This window comes from Mauremys mutica, chromosome 11 (assembly GCF_020497125.1).
Source record: "Mauremys mutica isolate MM-2020 ecotype Southern chromosome 11, ASM2049712v1, whole genome shotgun sequence".
In the NCBI taxonomy this organism is placed as follows: Eukaryota; Metazoa; Chordata; order Testudines; family Geoemydidae; genus Mauremys; species Mauremys mutica.
In genome coordinates this window covers 84182877-84199150 of record NC_059082.1, presented here as the reverse complement: position 1 = coordinate 84199150, position 16274 = coordinate 84182877, and the positions used below count along the sequence as shown (strand labels likewise).

The 16274-nt window shown below is 35.1% G+C and overlaps 1 protein-coding gene across 3 annotated transcripts in view; it reads right to left on the bottom strand.

The window, feature by feature from the left end:
• The window catches only part of RBBP6 (RB binding protein 6, ubiquitin ligase), a 38521-nt gene that overhangs the window by 12847 nt on the left and 9400 nt on the right, over positions 1-16274 (bottom strand). For 2 of the 3 annotated variants that reach the window (XM_044978975.1, XM_044978977.1), the window contains exons 2-9: positions 15762-15861; positions 13973-14011; positions 12065-12101; positions 6835-6879; positions 4221-4309; positions 4015-4111; positions 2713-2852; positions 638-810 (exon numbers count right to left, since the gene is read on the bottom strand). In XM_044978975.1, the coding sequence (XP_044834910.1) occupies positions 638-810; positions 2713-2852; positions 4015-4111; positions 4221-4309; positions 6835-6879; positions 12065-12101; positions 13973-14011; positions 15762-15861 (720 nt within the window). The remainder of the gene's footprint in view (positions 1-637; positions 811-2712; positions 2853-4014; positions 4112-4220; positions 4310-6834; positions 6880-12064; positions 12102-13972; positions 14012-15761; positions 15862-16274) is intronic. The other variant, XM_044978976.1, reaches the window with a different exon arrangement.

Sequence of the window (16274 nt, the reverse complement as noted above, 5' to 3'; positions counted from 1 at the left end):
GTGTTTGCAAATCACAAAGTACAAGATAAAGTTAGTTTCACTGACTCATTGTCATGCACTGACTTAACTAGTTTATTTTCACTGTCTAGTGGAGTGGGATACAATAAGTAATCAACCTCTAGATTAATGGGTAAATTTTATTTCTAAGAAAGCATTAGTAAATTGGGTTAAGATTATATTTTTAACTAACTGTCCTTTTAAAAGAGGAGTTTGAACAATTGTCTATCTTTCCTCTTGTTTGAGCCTCCAGTTAATTGCCAGTGTTGTATTTGGGATACTAACAATTTATATGGCAAAGTGATGACAACTATTACCAAATCAAACGACAGAACAAAGGATAAGAAGGGCTTAAGAAAGCATTTATTCAAACTAGGTGTGTTCAACATTAATTATACAAGCGTTCACTTCTTATGTTTCTCCATCCCTATGTAAAAAATTCCCCTAATCTGAGTTCCAGCTAAAGTTATCTCCAGCATTCTTCCTTTACCCCAAGATAAAATACAAGAATTTTCTGGTTAATAGATACCCATGTTTCAGAATGAAGAGGAGTACAGCAATTTTTGTTAATTCAGATTCCTGTTCATTTTACACGATCATTTGGCATTTCAGTTAACTAATGTCAGACTATGGCACTTACATTCATCACAATAACTGTTTCCACAGCAGGGAATGACAACTGCATCATTCATTATATCTTTACAGATTAGACATAACAATTCGTCTGGAATAGGATCGTCCTCTTCTGAGGAGGAGGATGGTTCCTCCGGGAGGAAAGGGGGCTTTTCCTTCTTCCCTATAGCATAAGCCTCCCTGAAAGAAATAATTTAATTTAAGACTATCAAATTTTCAGATTTTATAATAGAATTAATAAATTAAGAAAACACTTGATGAATAGAATTCAACCATATACTTAGTATTATTTGTTACACAGCAGAGATTTAATCTCTAAACAGGTAAGTAATTATTTATTGCATAATTGGCACAGACCAAACATGATACTGTTTCAACATAAGGAGGTACACAATGGAAAAATGAATTGAGATTTAGAAAAGGTGGAGTTTTAGCTGTACAACAGGTAACTTTTTTAAATTACAGTATGAACTAGATTTAAAGGTTACGTAGATCCCCCCCCCCCCAACACATCACACCAATGTTTTCTTGGTTTCTAACAACCATAAAATATTAAATAAAAATATTTGATATATATTGGTATTTAATGGGATTTTATCAGGTCAAGTAGTTACTTCTATTTTTGGACAAATTTTGATGTACACTACATACAGTGCAACCACATTCAAACCATCTGCCATCACCACCAAAACATCCATATAAACCCAAGTATTTGACCTGATGTACTTTTGTAATCCTTATCCTTCCCTCCTTCTCATTGAGGATGCTATCTTTTGTATCTGAAGTGCCTGCACTATTTAAAAAAGGTGCTACTCATCTGCACAAGTGTTTGTTGGATTAGGTAGGACCTTACAGAGAATAACCATTTTCTACTGAGTTAAAACAAATAGGGTGAACTCAGATTTCCTGAACTTCCAATGCTTTTCCACTAGACCTGAGTTTGCAGTGTGTTTTGCACAAAGGAGTTTCGGATTTAAACATATGAAGAGCTTCAGTATCAGCAAGGTTTTCCAGTGGCATGTAGGTATTTATTACCATTTTTTTTGGTACATCTTAAAAAGTTTACATAAAAAACACTAAAGACCTTCTGATCTTAAAACCTCTGGTGTCTTGGCTGAAACTGGCAGTTTCATCTAGAGCTGCTCAGTGTTCTGCAAGAAACCTATGAAGTAGATGTAGCATAAGCTGAAAATCAGATTTAAAAAAGTGCTTAACTACATCTGCAAATATTATTTAAAGCTACATCATCAGCACTCCTATAGCAGAGAAACTGAGGTAGAGAGTTTAGGTGACTAGTGCAATTCACACCAAGTCAAGGGCACAGAATCTCAACTCCCTGATCTAGCCAGCAGACAATGCTGCCATCTCAGTGTTGGGCATTTTTATAAAGTGTTCACTTTTAAGAAGTTTTTCATTCAAAGACCAACTATTCATTTTCAATACCTTGTTACTATTATACTCAAATGAAGGATTTATTTGTAAGCCAAAGCTTTCTAGCCAGCAATGGAAATGGACAAGGTCAGATGCTGTTGCTGTGCATACCCCAAAATGTTTTAGGCTTTTGCTATGTTTACATAGCCCAATATTCACTGTCTTAGCTCTAATTTCTATGAACTAATATGCATGCTTTATGACATATTAAAACATTAGCACAGCATATTTCAGTCAAGGTTTTCCAAACATTTTACTGCCAAAATGGATTACTTGCAACAGCAAACTGAACACAATCGGAGGGGCAGAGAGGGTGCCTGCACATGGTGACACACACCTGTGTATTGTGTGCATATAGCTGCATAGCAAGTTACGAGTATATGTACAAATGCAACAAGAAAAAGGTTAAAAGTACATTTAGACCAGCTTCAGGGGGTACTAATATTTTCCCAGGTAGAACCACAATGACAAGTTTGCCAAGGTTGCACCCCATTAGCATTATACAGAGCAGACTGTAGCCACTCTGATACTGAACTAGAGCCCCTGGAGATTACAGATGCCAACCTATGTTGCTCCATTTTGATTTAAGTACTTGCACATGCAGTCTCTGTTGGTTATACTTTGGCCACCTCTGAAGTACTAAATACTTACGCATCAATAGTTGGTATTGCATATTTTCCTGTGTTTGTAAGCATAGCACCCTTTGTATTGGGATCTTTCACTTCCATCATGAAACTCCTGGGAATTCCTGTGCTCTTTTTAATCCTGGGAACAGACTCAAAATTTTTGTCCTGTTAAGAAAAAGAATCCAGATATATTTCAGCTTTAAATGGAACCTGTTTAAAAGGAAATCTGAATGCATAAGTGTATGTAAGCGATAAAAAAAAACCTTTTTATTGTTTTTCCTTTGCAAATAGGAGGACTGCATAATAAATACATATAATTCCTTAACTGACTAAGACGCTGCAAAGAATCAGGCAGGTGTTTTGAACTCAGTGGGACAACTCCTGTGCTTGAAGTCAAACACAAGCACAGGTCTTTGCAGTACTAGGGCCTAAAGTGATAATCTCTCCATTCATGTAATAGTGGCTGTAAAATATTTATGCTATAGAGTAGATGTCACATACATTTGAATCTACAGGAAGAGAATGGTAGAAAGATGCATCCTCTTTACACTCGTGTACAATTAAAATGATAAAGTATTCAAATGTGAATTGATTTATTCATATAAAATCTATATTGAAAATATGAAGGATGTGACAAAAGTCTCAAGTAAGTATGAAGCATTCCACAACTTGCAATATGAAAGTACAGGACATATCCCCTTCACCACAATTTCTCTCCTTTTCTTTATTGATAATCTTAAAATATTTTAGAAGAAATTTCTTCTAAATTTTCCTTGATTTTTAACACTTCCCTGCAGTTTTAAAAATCCATTCTATAAACTCATTTTACTCCACACACTGAAGAGGCTAACTATCATGAATATAAATAACTAAACCTTTGCTCCTTTTAAAAATTACTACTATTAAAAATAGATCAGATAGATAAACATATTACAAAGGTCCCCCCTCTCCTTAATTTCTTGTAATTCAGAGGAACACACAGCAGAAAAACTCTCAGAATGGAATGTTTATCTCTACAGTGCATTTCTATTCTGGAAAAAGATACTAACTCTGAAAATGAATTTTTTTAAATACATAAACTAAATCCAGCCAGAAATCTGAATTACTAACAAAGCTCTCCGCTCTATCAGACAGGATGTCTTGTCAACAAATAGTATACAGTTCAACACTATCAGCTGCAATGCACAGGCACAAAAGGAGAAATTCAGGGCAGAGTTTCAACCTTTGCTATGAATCATCTTGCCTATGTATTTAAGTTAGATCATAAAATTCAATAAACTCATACTACTAAAAACATAACAGTGCAAATCCCACCATAGACTCTTACCCCATTTGTTGGACAATTCTTTATGTAATGACCAGGTTTTCCACAACGAAAGCACGTATAGGATGGTGGAGGTGGACCCAAAGGTTTCTTCATGTAACTAAAAAGGTTTAAAAAACGTGTGTCTATGGTTTTTAAAATAACATAAGCATCTCTCTACAATTTGTCCATAATATTCAAGGAACAGATTTGACATTATAAACACTTACTTGATTGGATCATATTCATGGCCAGACTGAGACATCATAGCTTTTATTTTATCTTCTTCGGAAGCATTGGCTTCAGCCAGATTGGCAGTCTGTTTAATAGGTAATTATTTGACACACACATTAGAAACACAATTAAGTCCACACAGCCAAAGACAACACCACTCATCCAATCCTGTAAAGAGCAGCACAGATCTAACTGAAGTTGCATCAAAATTGCTGCTTATATTTTATATTGTCATGAAGATGTTCTGGGGAGTCCTTAAGCCATTACATGATGTTTGTGTGCCTGCTAGTCTACTTGAGAAAAGCTTTCTTGGACACTCAAAACCTTAGGCTCTGTTTGTACCTTACATAAAGACTTGTGTAACTGCTCCAATTTTCTTTAAAACGAAAGTGGACTTGGACTTAAGCTAAGTGTACAAAAATCTTATTCAGTACTTTTAAGTTAAAGAAACTGAATATTAAGCTCCAGACTACATGAAAAAGTATGTTCACTGTGCATTTGTATTTATTCAGAAATATGGATACAAGTAGCAGTATTCACATTTCACAGTGTTAAAAGGACACTCAACTTGAATTATTTGAAACTTACTTTAAAAAAAAATAAAGTCCAGGTCTCTGATATAGGGAGTCCAGGTCCCTTGAAGAGAATGTGCTTTTAAAATTCCTTTAGTTGTTTTAAATAAGAGTTTGTGTGTTCCCCTCCTGAGATTTTTAGAAGGGTCTTTTCAGTAAAGCAGAAACTGACTATACACAGAGTGCTGTCATGTGTAAATAGGCTAAAAAAATGTATTTTTGTTAACTTTACACTATGAAGTGGTGTAACTACAGCAGGTACAAAAGTTGTAGATAAATTGCTTTCAAGTTGACTGTCTCTCTTTAATATGAAAACTGTAAATGTAATCCTCTTATGTGGAGCTAACCTTTCAAAATACTGAAACCAACTGAGAAAAAAAATTAAAATTTACCAGTACTTGTTAAAATATTTCATTACACACTAGTCCAGATACAAGCAGGGTCTAAGGGAGTGACTGCTAATTACTTGGATCTTCAAGCACCTAGCATTCAGATCAACCACTCAAAGTATTTTATCTTTTTATACATTCATTCACAAAAGCAACCAACTAGTTTCAACATTTTATTAAATGGTTGTTTCATATACATAGCTTTTCTTAACAGTAACATCATCCAGATTGACATCTATGAAACCATTTCCATTAACATTTACAGAAAATGTGATTTACAGATACTTAACTAATTTGTTTGAACCCAAACAGTTTACAAACACATTCAAAAGCACAAAACATTAGTAGGAATAGACCAAAATTCCAATATGGCATTTAATACATAATAGGAATAAAACAGAAAACTGTTAAACACATTGCCTCCATGCTAAGCCAGTCTGCTCTGAAGAGGTTAAAGTAAGTAACAGTTTTGAGCTGCTTTATGTGTTATGTTTCTGCATTTTTCAGAAATACTTAAGTTCTCTCAAAAAACTTAAAAAGGAATACACCATGTGGACAGCTTTTCACATCTTAGAATAAGAAAGTTGACATGAGCTTACAAAACCGAGGACAGATTTAGGGACAGCACTAATGGAAGCCAATCTCTTTAGATAGCTATTTTTCAAGTTAAATTTCTTAGTTGCCAAATGGATGTGAGATTTTCATGTTTACAGTGGAGGGGAAGCTATAGATGGAAAGAATCATATTTTTCCCTGGAAAACAAATGCCAGTCTTTACCCTCAAAAGAAAGGAAGTTTAACTATTCTGTATTATGTCCTAACCTTTCTACTTTTTTTATTTTAAAAGAGCAATAATATACTTGGCTGATACTACAGTATCTTTTTAGTAAGTATAGTCACTAGTGCTTTCCCAAACAAAGTCACACATCATTGAGCAGAAAATGCAAGCAGTTTCATAGCAAAACATGGCATATACAACAGTTTCAAAAGGTCACATTTGCCAATATGCCACAAATACACATTGGTATATTCCTATAAACAATTGATACATTTACACAATTTACAAGTCTGTGTTCAAACAAATTAGATTGTATAAATGTTGTCCACTGTATATATACACTACAAGTCTGCAACTTATGAAAGTATGTGCAACACTCAAAGAATTGGTCTAGCACTGGAAAGTCTAGAAATCCAAAAATAAACGTGCAATTGTCCATGTTAACGAAAAGCTTCTATTTTGGCTGTTGCAAAAAACTCTGGCATGTCCATAACTTAGAGCCAAAATATTATTAAATTCTTCTTTAAAAATTGTGCTAGTTTCCAATGGAAAATTAACGAAACGTATGAAAGAAACGGTAAACAGCTTCTGAAGTGCTTCTTCCTTGTGTCTTGAAGATGAGTAATACTGCAACATTATGCTGAGGCTGATAAGGTACTCCCCTTCTATCTTCCCAAACTGGGAACTACTCTTTACAGGATAGTATCAATCAATATATACACAAATTTTCAAGTTAAGTCAGACTTTTCACTAAAATAAAATTTTGATCATATTACAAAATTAGCCAGATATAGATCACAATATAAGACATTTAAATATCAAGCAAACAATTCATTCAGTTTTATTTGACAAGAATATATATGTATATATACCTTTGTAAGCTGGGCCAGAGAAATAGATGCAGAAGAGTCATCAATCTGTTCACAAAAAATTAAACACACATTCAAGTTCCACAGTCAAAACATAGCGATATTTAGCCTCTATTGTAGTTTGAACGTCTACTCCAGGTATTTTTGTGTGTGTCATTGACAGAGGCAGTTTCCAAAGTAGTGCAATTTTTATTTGCACAAAAGAAATGGGGCCCAAAACCATGTCAGCTTTAAAAATGTGTGAGCAATCAGGAGAGTCAGCTTCTAATGGGAAGACACTAAAATAGTGAAGCAACTTCCTTAAATCAATGTATTGACTCAGAGCCTCTTCTCCCCTTGATGAGACCCTATAATGCCCCAGATCAATAGGACTCAATATATTATGGACAGAACAAATACTTCTCACTTTGTAGCTAACTGGGTTAAATTTTTTAAAATAATTTTTTTAAGTTAGTTAGCAATAACATTGTGTAAATATATAAATGTATGTTTACTATATTTTGTAATTTAACACTTAATCATGAATGAGTGTGGTTATGCTTTTGTGAAGTACACAGTAGCCTGTTGCCAAAAGAAAGAACAGGCATATCAGCCCAGAGATAAAAACTTGCCAAAAAAAATATCCATTTAATAAAAGCAATCCTTCCACTGATCTACAAGTCACAAAATAAACTGTCTGGATCAAATCAGGACAAGTAAAAAGCTGTATGATTCTATATGCCATAAGAGCTTACTAGAACAGGGAAGAAATGAAACAAGTCCATTTTATTAAAACAGAAGGGCATATTATAAAATTGAACTGAAAACGTGCAATATTTAACATCCTCATCCCCCCCATGCCCCAAAAAGGATAGTTTTTAATAGTAGTCATGAGGAGTGGTTATGGACTCCATTATGGACAAAAGCAAGAAAGCATACTTTCGGTGATGAAGGTAAGAACTCAGGTCCCAACTCTGCAAGCTGCTCATCCATACAGGCAGACCCCCTATACTTGCCCAAAGTCCCTTGCAGGAAAGTGGCTGATTTTAAAGGCTTAAAATGGATCCGTTGACTGCAGCATAAATTAGATTACCTATTCAAAACTATTGGTAATATGTAATTTTTCCACACATGAAAAGGAAAATTCCTATGTTCTTTGTAGAGGCATCAAATTGTAACATTCCACCACCATCAACAAGAATGAAATGATTAAATAATCAAAATGATACTTAATCAAAATAAAATTTATATACAGAAAATATTTAGAGATTTTGGGCTCAGTGGTTATTTTGTCTTAAAATTAAGCTGAGTGGAGAAATGGAAAGCCAATACAATCACTAGCAAGAGCTGGAGAAAGATTAAAAAAAGTAACAGAATGGTTTTTTAAAGAATCTTATAGAAATTCGACACTACTTAATGTAGTGGAAATATGCCAAAGAATAATTTTATTATTCCAACTTTGGGGAACGTATCTGTAATGAACCTATTCTTCATTCAATCAAAACGGTCCCAGAGTTTACGATTCCTCCACCACATGGGAGTCTTCTGCACATGAGCAGTACTTGCAACACAACCTTTACACTGATTTTTACTGAATTTTTACAAAGACTTCAAGAAATGACACTCCTGAAAATATTCTACGGAGGGGAAGAATTAGAAGACTCAGAATCTGAAGCCTCATTTTAATGGTAATGCTTTGTGAATTTTTATTATAAATTTCAATTTAAGAAAATTTCAGTCTGCTATAAAATCTTAATATGCTATTATGTTATGACGCTCTACATTCAATTAGGTTAAAAAAGGAAATGTAGTTAAATAACCAGAAACTGAGGTTCCAGAAGTCCCTCCTTTTTACATGTGGAAATAAAGAGGGCTATGGTTTACAATTACAGCTGATAAACACAGAAGCTCAGAAAATAGTTTTAACAGTTTATTAAGTGTTATGAATGTTTTACCAATTTTTTTGCCAATGCTAGACTCCTCAGTGTTTAATAGTACAACTGCAAGAGTCCAATGGAGAGCTGTTCTAAATCGGTCATATTTTCTACCTGGAGCACAGCGAGATAACATAATAGTTAAAATTTTCTCATGCAAAAGCATTAATGGCTTTAGACACTGACCTGATTTCTTAAGGAAGGAGGTAATGTTGTTATTTCTGAACATTAAATTACCACCAGAGGGAGTGAATAGTTGATTAATGTCTGAGTGAGTATCTCCTGGTGGCCTCCCTGCCTATGTTGTATTCTACTCCTTTTTGCTGTCAACTTTTTAAAAATTTCTACTATAGTATTTGGTCAAGCTTCCTGCCAGCCACTGGATTGACACACATGGAACCTACATGTCCAGGGTTCTTGTGACTCCAGGTGACTGTGCAAGAGAACAGACCCGATACTATAGTAGAACATAAATAATTAAAAAGGTGAATGATTGGATTGGATCCCATGTCACACAGAAGACTGTCCAGAGGAACTGAAGTAGAGTAGAGGGAGGGGGAAAAAAGAGATTGGAAGGAAAACAAACCCTCGAATCCCGAATTTTACACATAGACCACTGTTGGAGAACTATAGGGATTTCAGTTTCAATGATAACTTGAATCTTGAGTATTGTAGGCCTTAACTGAAGAATTGGCCAACTAGGATTTCAGCTGAATTTTAGTGACTTGTACTCTGAGCAACGGACTCTTTTCTGTATTTCTACAACACCTAAGACAATGGGGGGGGGGTAGTGATTCTGATTAAGGCTTCTTGTAGCTACTGACATACTGATACTACTAAGTTAGTCAAACAAAGGTTCAGAACCCTAATTCTGATTGTGACAATGCCAAAATGGGCACACAGTGTAGGAGGATAGTAACACATAAAAGAGCAAGGCAATGCAGAAATAATCAGTCAAGATAATTATCAAATCACTTGAATTTATATCAGGTATACTAACCCATTTTAAGCTTGGCGCCTTATGCTTTGTTTTTACAGTGTTGCAGCTTTCAATTAACTTAATCCTAGTACACTGGAGCCAAGTTCTGCTTTCAGATACATGCAATGGGAGTGGTGCACATAGAACTAAGGGCAGAATTTGTCCCTGATAATAGGTTGTGCTGGGCAATTAAGGGTAATTGTGCCCACATCACTGGAAGTGACTTATCCTGTATACTGCAAGGACAGAACCCCTAGTGTCTTTGAGATTTAAAGACAAAAAGCACTAAGAGATAGATATTATCATTAACAGAAATTGCGTATGTAGAGGACTGGCAAGATCAGGCCCAAATTGATTTTTTTCTGCCCACAACCTAAACAGTGTCCAATCGTGCCAACAAGACAAGAGGGAATATTTTTGCTTTGCTTCCATTTTAATTTAAATAGTTCTAATTAGAATTAATACAGCCATTCTTTAATGTATATTTTTTAAAACTGATGAGAAATCTGTATCAGCTCATAAGAAGATGCTACTTAGAAATGTAATACAGAGATGCCAGGGAACACACAAGGCTAAAAGAATGTTAACTTTATTTATGAACATGTGATTTGTGTTCATACACATGCTAGTAAACAAAAAGGAAAAGAACTGTTTTCAAGAAATAAAAACTCATCTGAATTAGACCAAATACTGTAAATGTGGTTTACATAAATGCATTACATTAACTTCTAGAGTCACTGGGCCAGTTAAGCTAATTTGAGCTAGCATTGAGACACAAGTATGTTTAAAAACCAATTTGAAACCAACTGCTAACAGAATATTAGATTGCAGATTAGGTTTTTAAAGATGTTAATACCGTAAGTACAAAAGACTAGGATTTTAGATTTATGTTACATTTCATGAGAACCAGAGGCTATATTCTTTGCGGACCACCAACCCAAAAGTAGGAATTTCTAGATTCTGTTATTCTAAAAGCTTTTCAAACAATCAGATCCAATGATCCAGGGTTAGTGTAATGCCTCATACCATTCTAGATAAAAATCAGTTGTACTTAAAGAAAAATGAAAAATAAAAAACACCAAGTAATAATTCTGAATACTAATTAGGACTATTTTGAAATGTTTGAATTATGCACAATATTCAACCCAATCAGCAAGTCAAAGTCTACACCATAACCAGTTAAATATTTGTTTGTGTAACTATAATTCTGTATTTTGCAACAGACTAACAATCAGTGTGTCAAACCTAAAGAAAAATGCTGCCCTTTTTTCAACTGTAAAATCAGAAGCGGTGGTATACTAAAGAAAGGCTTGGTCACTGACAGCTTAAGAAGCATCCAACTCAGAATTTACCCAGATCAGAAAATGTGTTGCAGGTAAGAGTTAAGGAGGTTGGTAAGGGGTTTCGCTGGAATTGCACAAGAATCTAGCAGACAAGTCGACTAATTAGCTGAAATTCCTACACCAAGTTTTAGATACTTTAGTCTGCAGACATACTAAACTGTATATCGCAGAAAGTGGAAGAATCAAATGCAGAACTTTAGAATACCACTTTGTGTACTAAAAGTTAGTCCAATTCATGGCAACCTTTTCAAAACATTTATGTACTCAGAGGTGCCCAAACAATACCCCTTTTTACTCATACAGTTTTAGGGAATGTAAATGCTCAAGTATTTAAGGACAGCAAAATGAGCCATTTAGCTGCACAGAAATTCCCCCACCCAATATGCTGGGATATATTTGCTTCAGCATTTGTTTGAACCCCAAGTCAAAAAGTAAGAAACAATACCAAGTTTAACAATAATGGTTTCTCAGTGGTTTTTGATAACATTTTCAAAAACCATTAGGCAAAAAAAGTATTGAAAACAAAAGCTAAGTGATACAATGTGAAAATGGCAAAAAATACACTCCAAACATTTTTATTGCAAGAAACAAAAAGCACACAACAACCTGTACAAACATACATATTACTAACTATAGACAGACAGATGTAGAACATGGCACCATGTTCAGTTGTGCAAACCTTGAACCTTCATGATCTGAAAATGATCATACATTATCTGTACAACACAAAGTCATACAGGAAGTATTCTGGCATATTCAATATGAAATACAATGCATTACTTGGCACAAATACTAGTATTCACATTAAAAGTGTGCAAATGATGGTATCACTTAATATTTTTACTATTTTGCATCAAATACATTGTATTTACAATATATACTGTGCTTTGTTGGAAGTTAAAATTTAAGTTAATGTTTAGAAAATTAATTTGCTACATTACTGTTTATAATTAAGTGCAGTGTGTAGGAAAAAAGTGTGAGATTGTGTTTTTACATACTGCTTTTGAAGTTCCACTCACTGGTTCAGTTCGACTTCTAGAAGAAGAAATAAAAGTTGTCAGAATAAGAACACAGTTTACATCCTTTAAACAAACAATGAAAACATACTATGTCATGATTACCAATATTATGTGTTCTGATAATTTAATGAATATGGAGGTTTAGGTGACTACAGAAACTGTTCTCCCTTGGGACTCACAGCCTTACTTTGAAGTTACAATACTTTTTGAAAATATAAATGTAAGACTCATGTTTGTGGAATAAAATTTAGTTAGTTGAATTTTAAGTTCAATTTTTACAAGTCTGCCTTTGGACAATTGCCAACATATTAATGATCTTAAATATGAATTGCTTCATGCTATAATTCTGTATTCTCAGTCAGATTATCACCTATCTAAGCAGGGGCTTACAATTATCCAAACAACTCTCACATCCCTAATGCAGTTATACTAAGGATCAGCTCTGAGACTCTCTGGTTGTATGTTGTTATTATTCTAGCTTCTGGAAAAGAAAAGTGGTAGTCTAGATAGTTACTGGCCTAGTGGAGGAGAGGAAGTAGTAGACATGATATATCTTGATTTTAGTAAGGCTTTTGACAGTCTCGCATGACATTCTCAAACAAACTAGGGAAATGTGCTCTAGATGAAATTATAAGGGGGTGAACAAATGGCTGAAAAACTGTACTCAGAGTAGTTATCAATGGTTCACTGTCAAACTGGGAGGATATAGCTAGCTGGGTTCTGCAAGGGTCTGTCCTGGGTCTAGTACTTTTCAACATTTTTATTAATAACTTAGATAATGGAATACAGAGTATGCTTATAAAATTTGGGGATGACACCAAGCTGGGAGTGATTGCAAGCACTTTGGAGGACATGATTAAAACTCAAAATGACCTTCACAAATTGGAGAATCAATCTGAAATCAACAAGATGAAATTCAATAAAGAAAATGAAAAGTGCTACACTTAGGAAAGAAAAAACAAATTCATAAAAACAAACTGGGGAATAGCTGGCCAGGCAATAGTACTGCAGAAAGGATCTAGGAGTTGCAAAAAAGGCTAATATTCTGGGGAGTGCTAATAGGCAAGTGTAGGTAAGATGCGGGAGATAATTGTCCAACTCTATTCGGCACGGTGAGCCTTAGCTGGAATACTGTGCCCAATTTTGGGTGCCACACTTTAGGAAAGATGTGGACAAACTGTAGAGTCCAGAGGAGAACAACAAAAATGATAAAATGTTTAGAAAACCTGACCTATGAGGAAAGGTAAAAAAACTGGCCACGTTTAGTCTTCAGAAAAGATGCCTGAGAGGGTACCTGATAAGTCTTCAAATAGGTTAAGGGATGTTATAAAGAGGACAGTGATCAATTGTACACAATGTCCACTGAAGGTAGAATAAGAAGCTTAATCTGCAGCAATGGAGACTCAGGTTAGATGTTAGGAAAATTTTTCTAACTATAAGGTTAGGAAAGTACTGGAATAGTTTACCAAGGGAAGTCATGGAATCCCTATCGTTGGAGGTTTTTAAGAACCGGTTAGACAAACACCTGTCAGAGATGGTGTAGGTGTACTTGGTTCTGCCTCAGCATGGGGGGTGGGGTGGGCTATATTACCTCAAAGTCCCTTCAGCCCTACATTTCTATTGTTTGAAATGTGTCTGATACTGAAATATTATTGGATTCTATTGTTTGAAATGTGAATTTTAACTTGTAAGAATCATGCTAAAAAGTAGAATGTTTGATGTACAGTGAATATTACTATAAATCCTCAATGTGGTCCTCTTACAGGATTTCTTTGTGGAAGCCCAAACACCCTGGTGAGGGATCTGCTGATTTTAGCCACGAAAGTGCCCAGATAGTAAACCTTTTATATATGCTATATTGACTAAAAGTAGTAGTAGAAACATCACCTGAAAGAAGTTTCTAGGATTTTGTGCGGTTTAGGAGTCCTGTGACAAAAAACAAGTCTTAATTACCAGAATTTGCTCAAAATAAATCCTGAATATTCTACAGTATTTAGGAATTCCTTTATTACATTTGAAAATGTGTTGAGGTTCCACATATTGATTGTGGATCTGCAAACTACTTAGAGAACTAGGCATGCAATTGTTGGTATTGTTAATAAGAGTTGTATAATTAATTACTGAACTTGTGAAAAGTCTCCCATGAGCTGAGGCAGTTTAAAGCCTCTCATGGAATTTATGCTTGTAGGCCTTGTGCTTACAACAGTCACTACTAGGAAAACTGTTCCAGGCTCACAATAAGAGGTAAGTACATCCCAAAGGTGGGGGTAGGTGAGGAAGTTCTTTAAAATATACACCACAGATCTGTTTATCAATGTGTTTACCTTGAAGAACATGCTATAAGATGAACAGTAATTTTTGAAAGGCATTGCATACAACAATACTGTAGTTCTGAGCTTAAAATCTCAAAAGCTGCTTATTTTTAAGTTAACTGTAGTACTGAGCTGCTTAATAATTAAATTGGCACACAATATGCAACTACTCAGGAGTCACTTCTGCACTTTGCCTTCTACTTGTTAAGCTAGGGGCACCACAGAAGCAATGGGCAGCCTTTACAGAGAGAGCAAGATGCACCATTCTTCTGTACCCCTACAGATTTGTACCCAGATACTTATTTGGTCCTCATCTCTGTTACTATCTAACACTACTTTGGAATACCACTGAAGCACCAGGAAGATGCCATCTGCTCAGCCACAAATTAAAATTACTCATTCAAACAAAGCTAGCGCAACTAATGTAGAAGTGGAATAATACAGGATGAAAGAATGGTAACAAGAAACCTGTAATCCTGACTTCATTCACTGGAATTTCTGACATTTTAGTCAACACTACATCTGTTACTCCACACTGGGATTAATAGGGAAAACAGACATTTGGAGCTCAATGGTCAACATAGTATAAAACAGAATTAATGAAAGAATCTTTTAATCTTGTTCACATGCAAAATGTCTTCCCCACCCTGAAATTCAGTAATCAGGTCAGCCATGTGTTTGAAAGACATACAGAATGGTGGACCTTGGTCTTTCCAGTACTGTTTCTATGCAAGACTCCATGATTGTTGGCAATACTAATACTAGTAGTTTGTTTATAAAGTACCTGTCCTGTCATGTCCCAAGACAGAAGTACACCCATCCACTTACTGACAACTAGCCACCTCTGACATGGGAATGAGTCAGTAAATATACACAACATGCATGAGAGATGAGAGATGACTTAGTTGGGGTTGGTCCTGCTTTGAGCAAGGAGTTGGACTAGATGACCTCCGGAGGTCCCTTCCAACCCTGATATTCTATGAGGGGAAAACTTTGGCCAAGGATTATAGGTTTTTCTTCTTATAAAAAGTGCTATGAAATCTTTCCTGTCAATACAGAGCAAAAAGGGCCTCAGTTTAAGGGCACAACCAAAAGACCAACTCACATAGTAAACTGAGCAGAACTCTATCTATCTCAGAATTTAACTATGGGATTAGAATCTGGAGTCCCAAGAAACCTATTCAAGCCATCTCTCTCGCAAAGATCAAGAGGTTACAGGTCTCATCCTTTCCAGCTACAACATGAACCAGTAGTAACTCTTATGAAAGGAAGAAAACCTAGACACGTTTGAATGCTTTTAGCAAACTATGCATTACCCAAGTCTAATGGCCGCAGATAAAGTATTTGATTGTATGAATACCTACATGACATATGTTTTGCTTGTAGATTTAACTCCTCCAATAGGGATTCTTCTAACAATTACAGATGAGTTCTTAGGAATCAGGGCACTATCATCTGTGTATTCTGAAAAGAGTAAAAATGTGGTAAGAAAGATCAATTTCCATTCCTAGAAACACACTTCTCTTTTTCACATACAGTCTGTTAGGTACTTAGAATTCATTTAACTGAGAAAAACCAAACCCAGAATTTTACAATAAATACTGAAAGGTTTTAAAATTAATCCACACAAATTAATTTCTATGAACTGACCACCAATTCTAGAGGGTTGAAAACATACACATAGGCAAGGACAATGCTTAAAAAAGATGAGGCTAATCTAAGTTCTACATTGTTATGATCAGAAAGGTCACTAAACAGGTACTTTCATATTCAAGAGATCCAACCCATGGCAAATTTAGGTTTTCACTGTAAAATGGAATCAGCTTGGCCCACAGCATCTTCAAAATTGAACTGGTAACGATGCAAAAGCTACAATG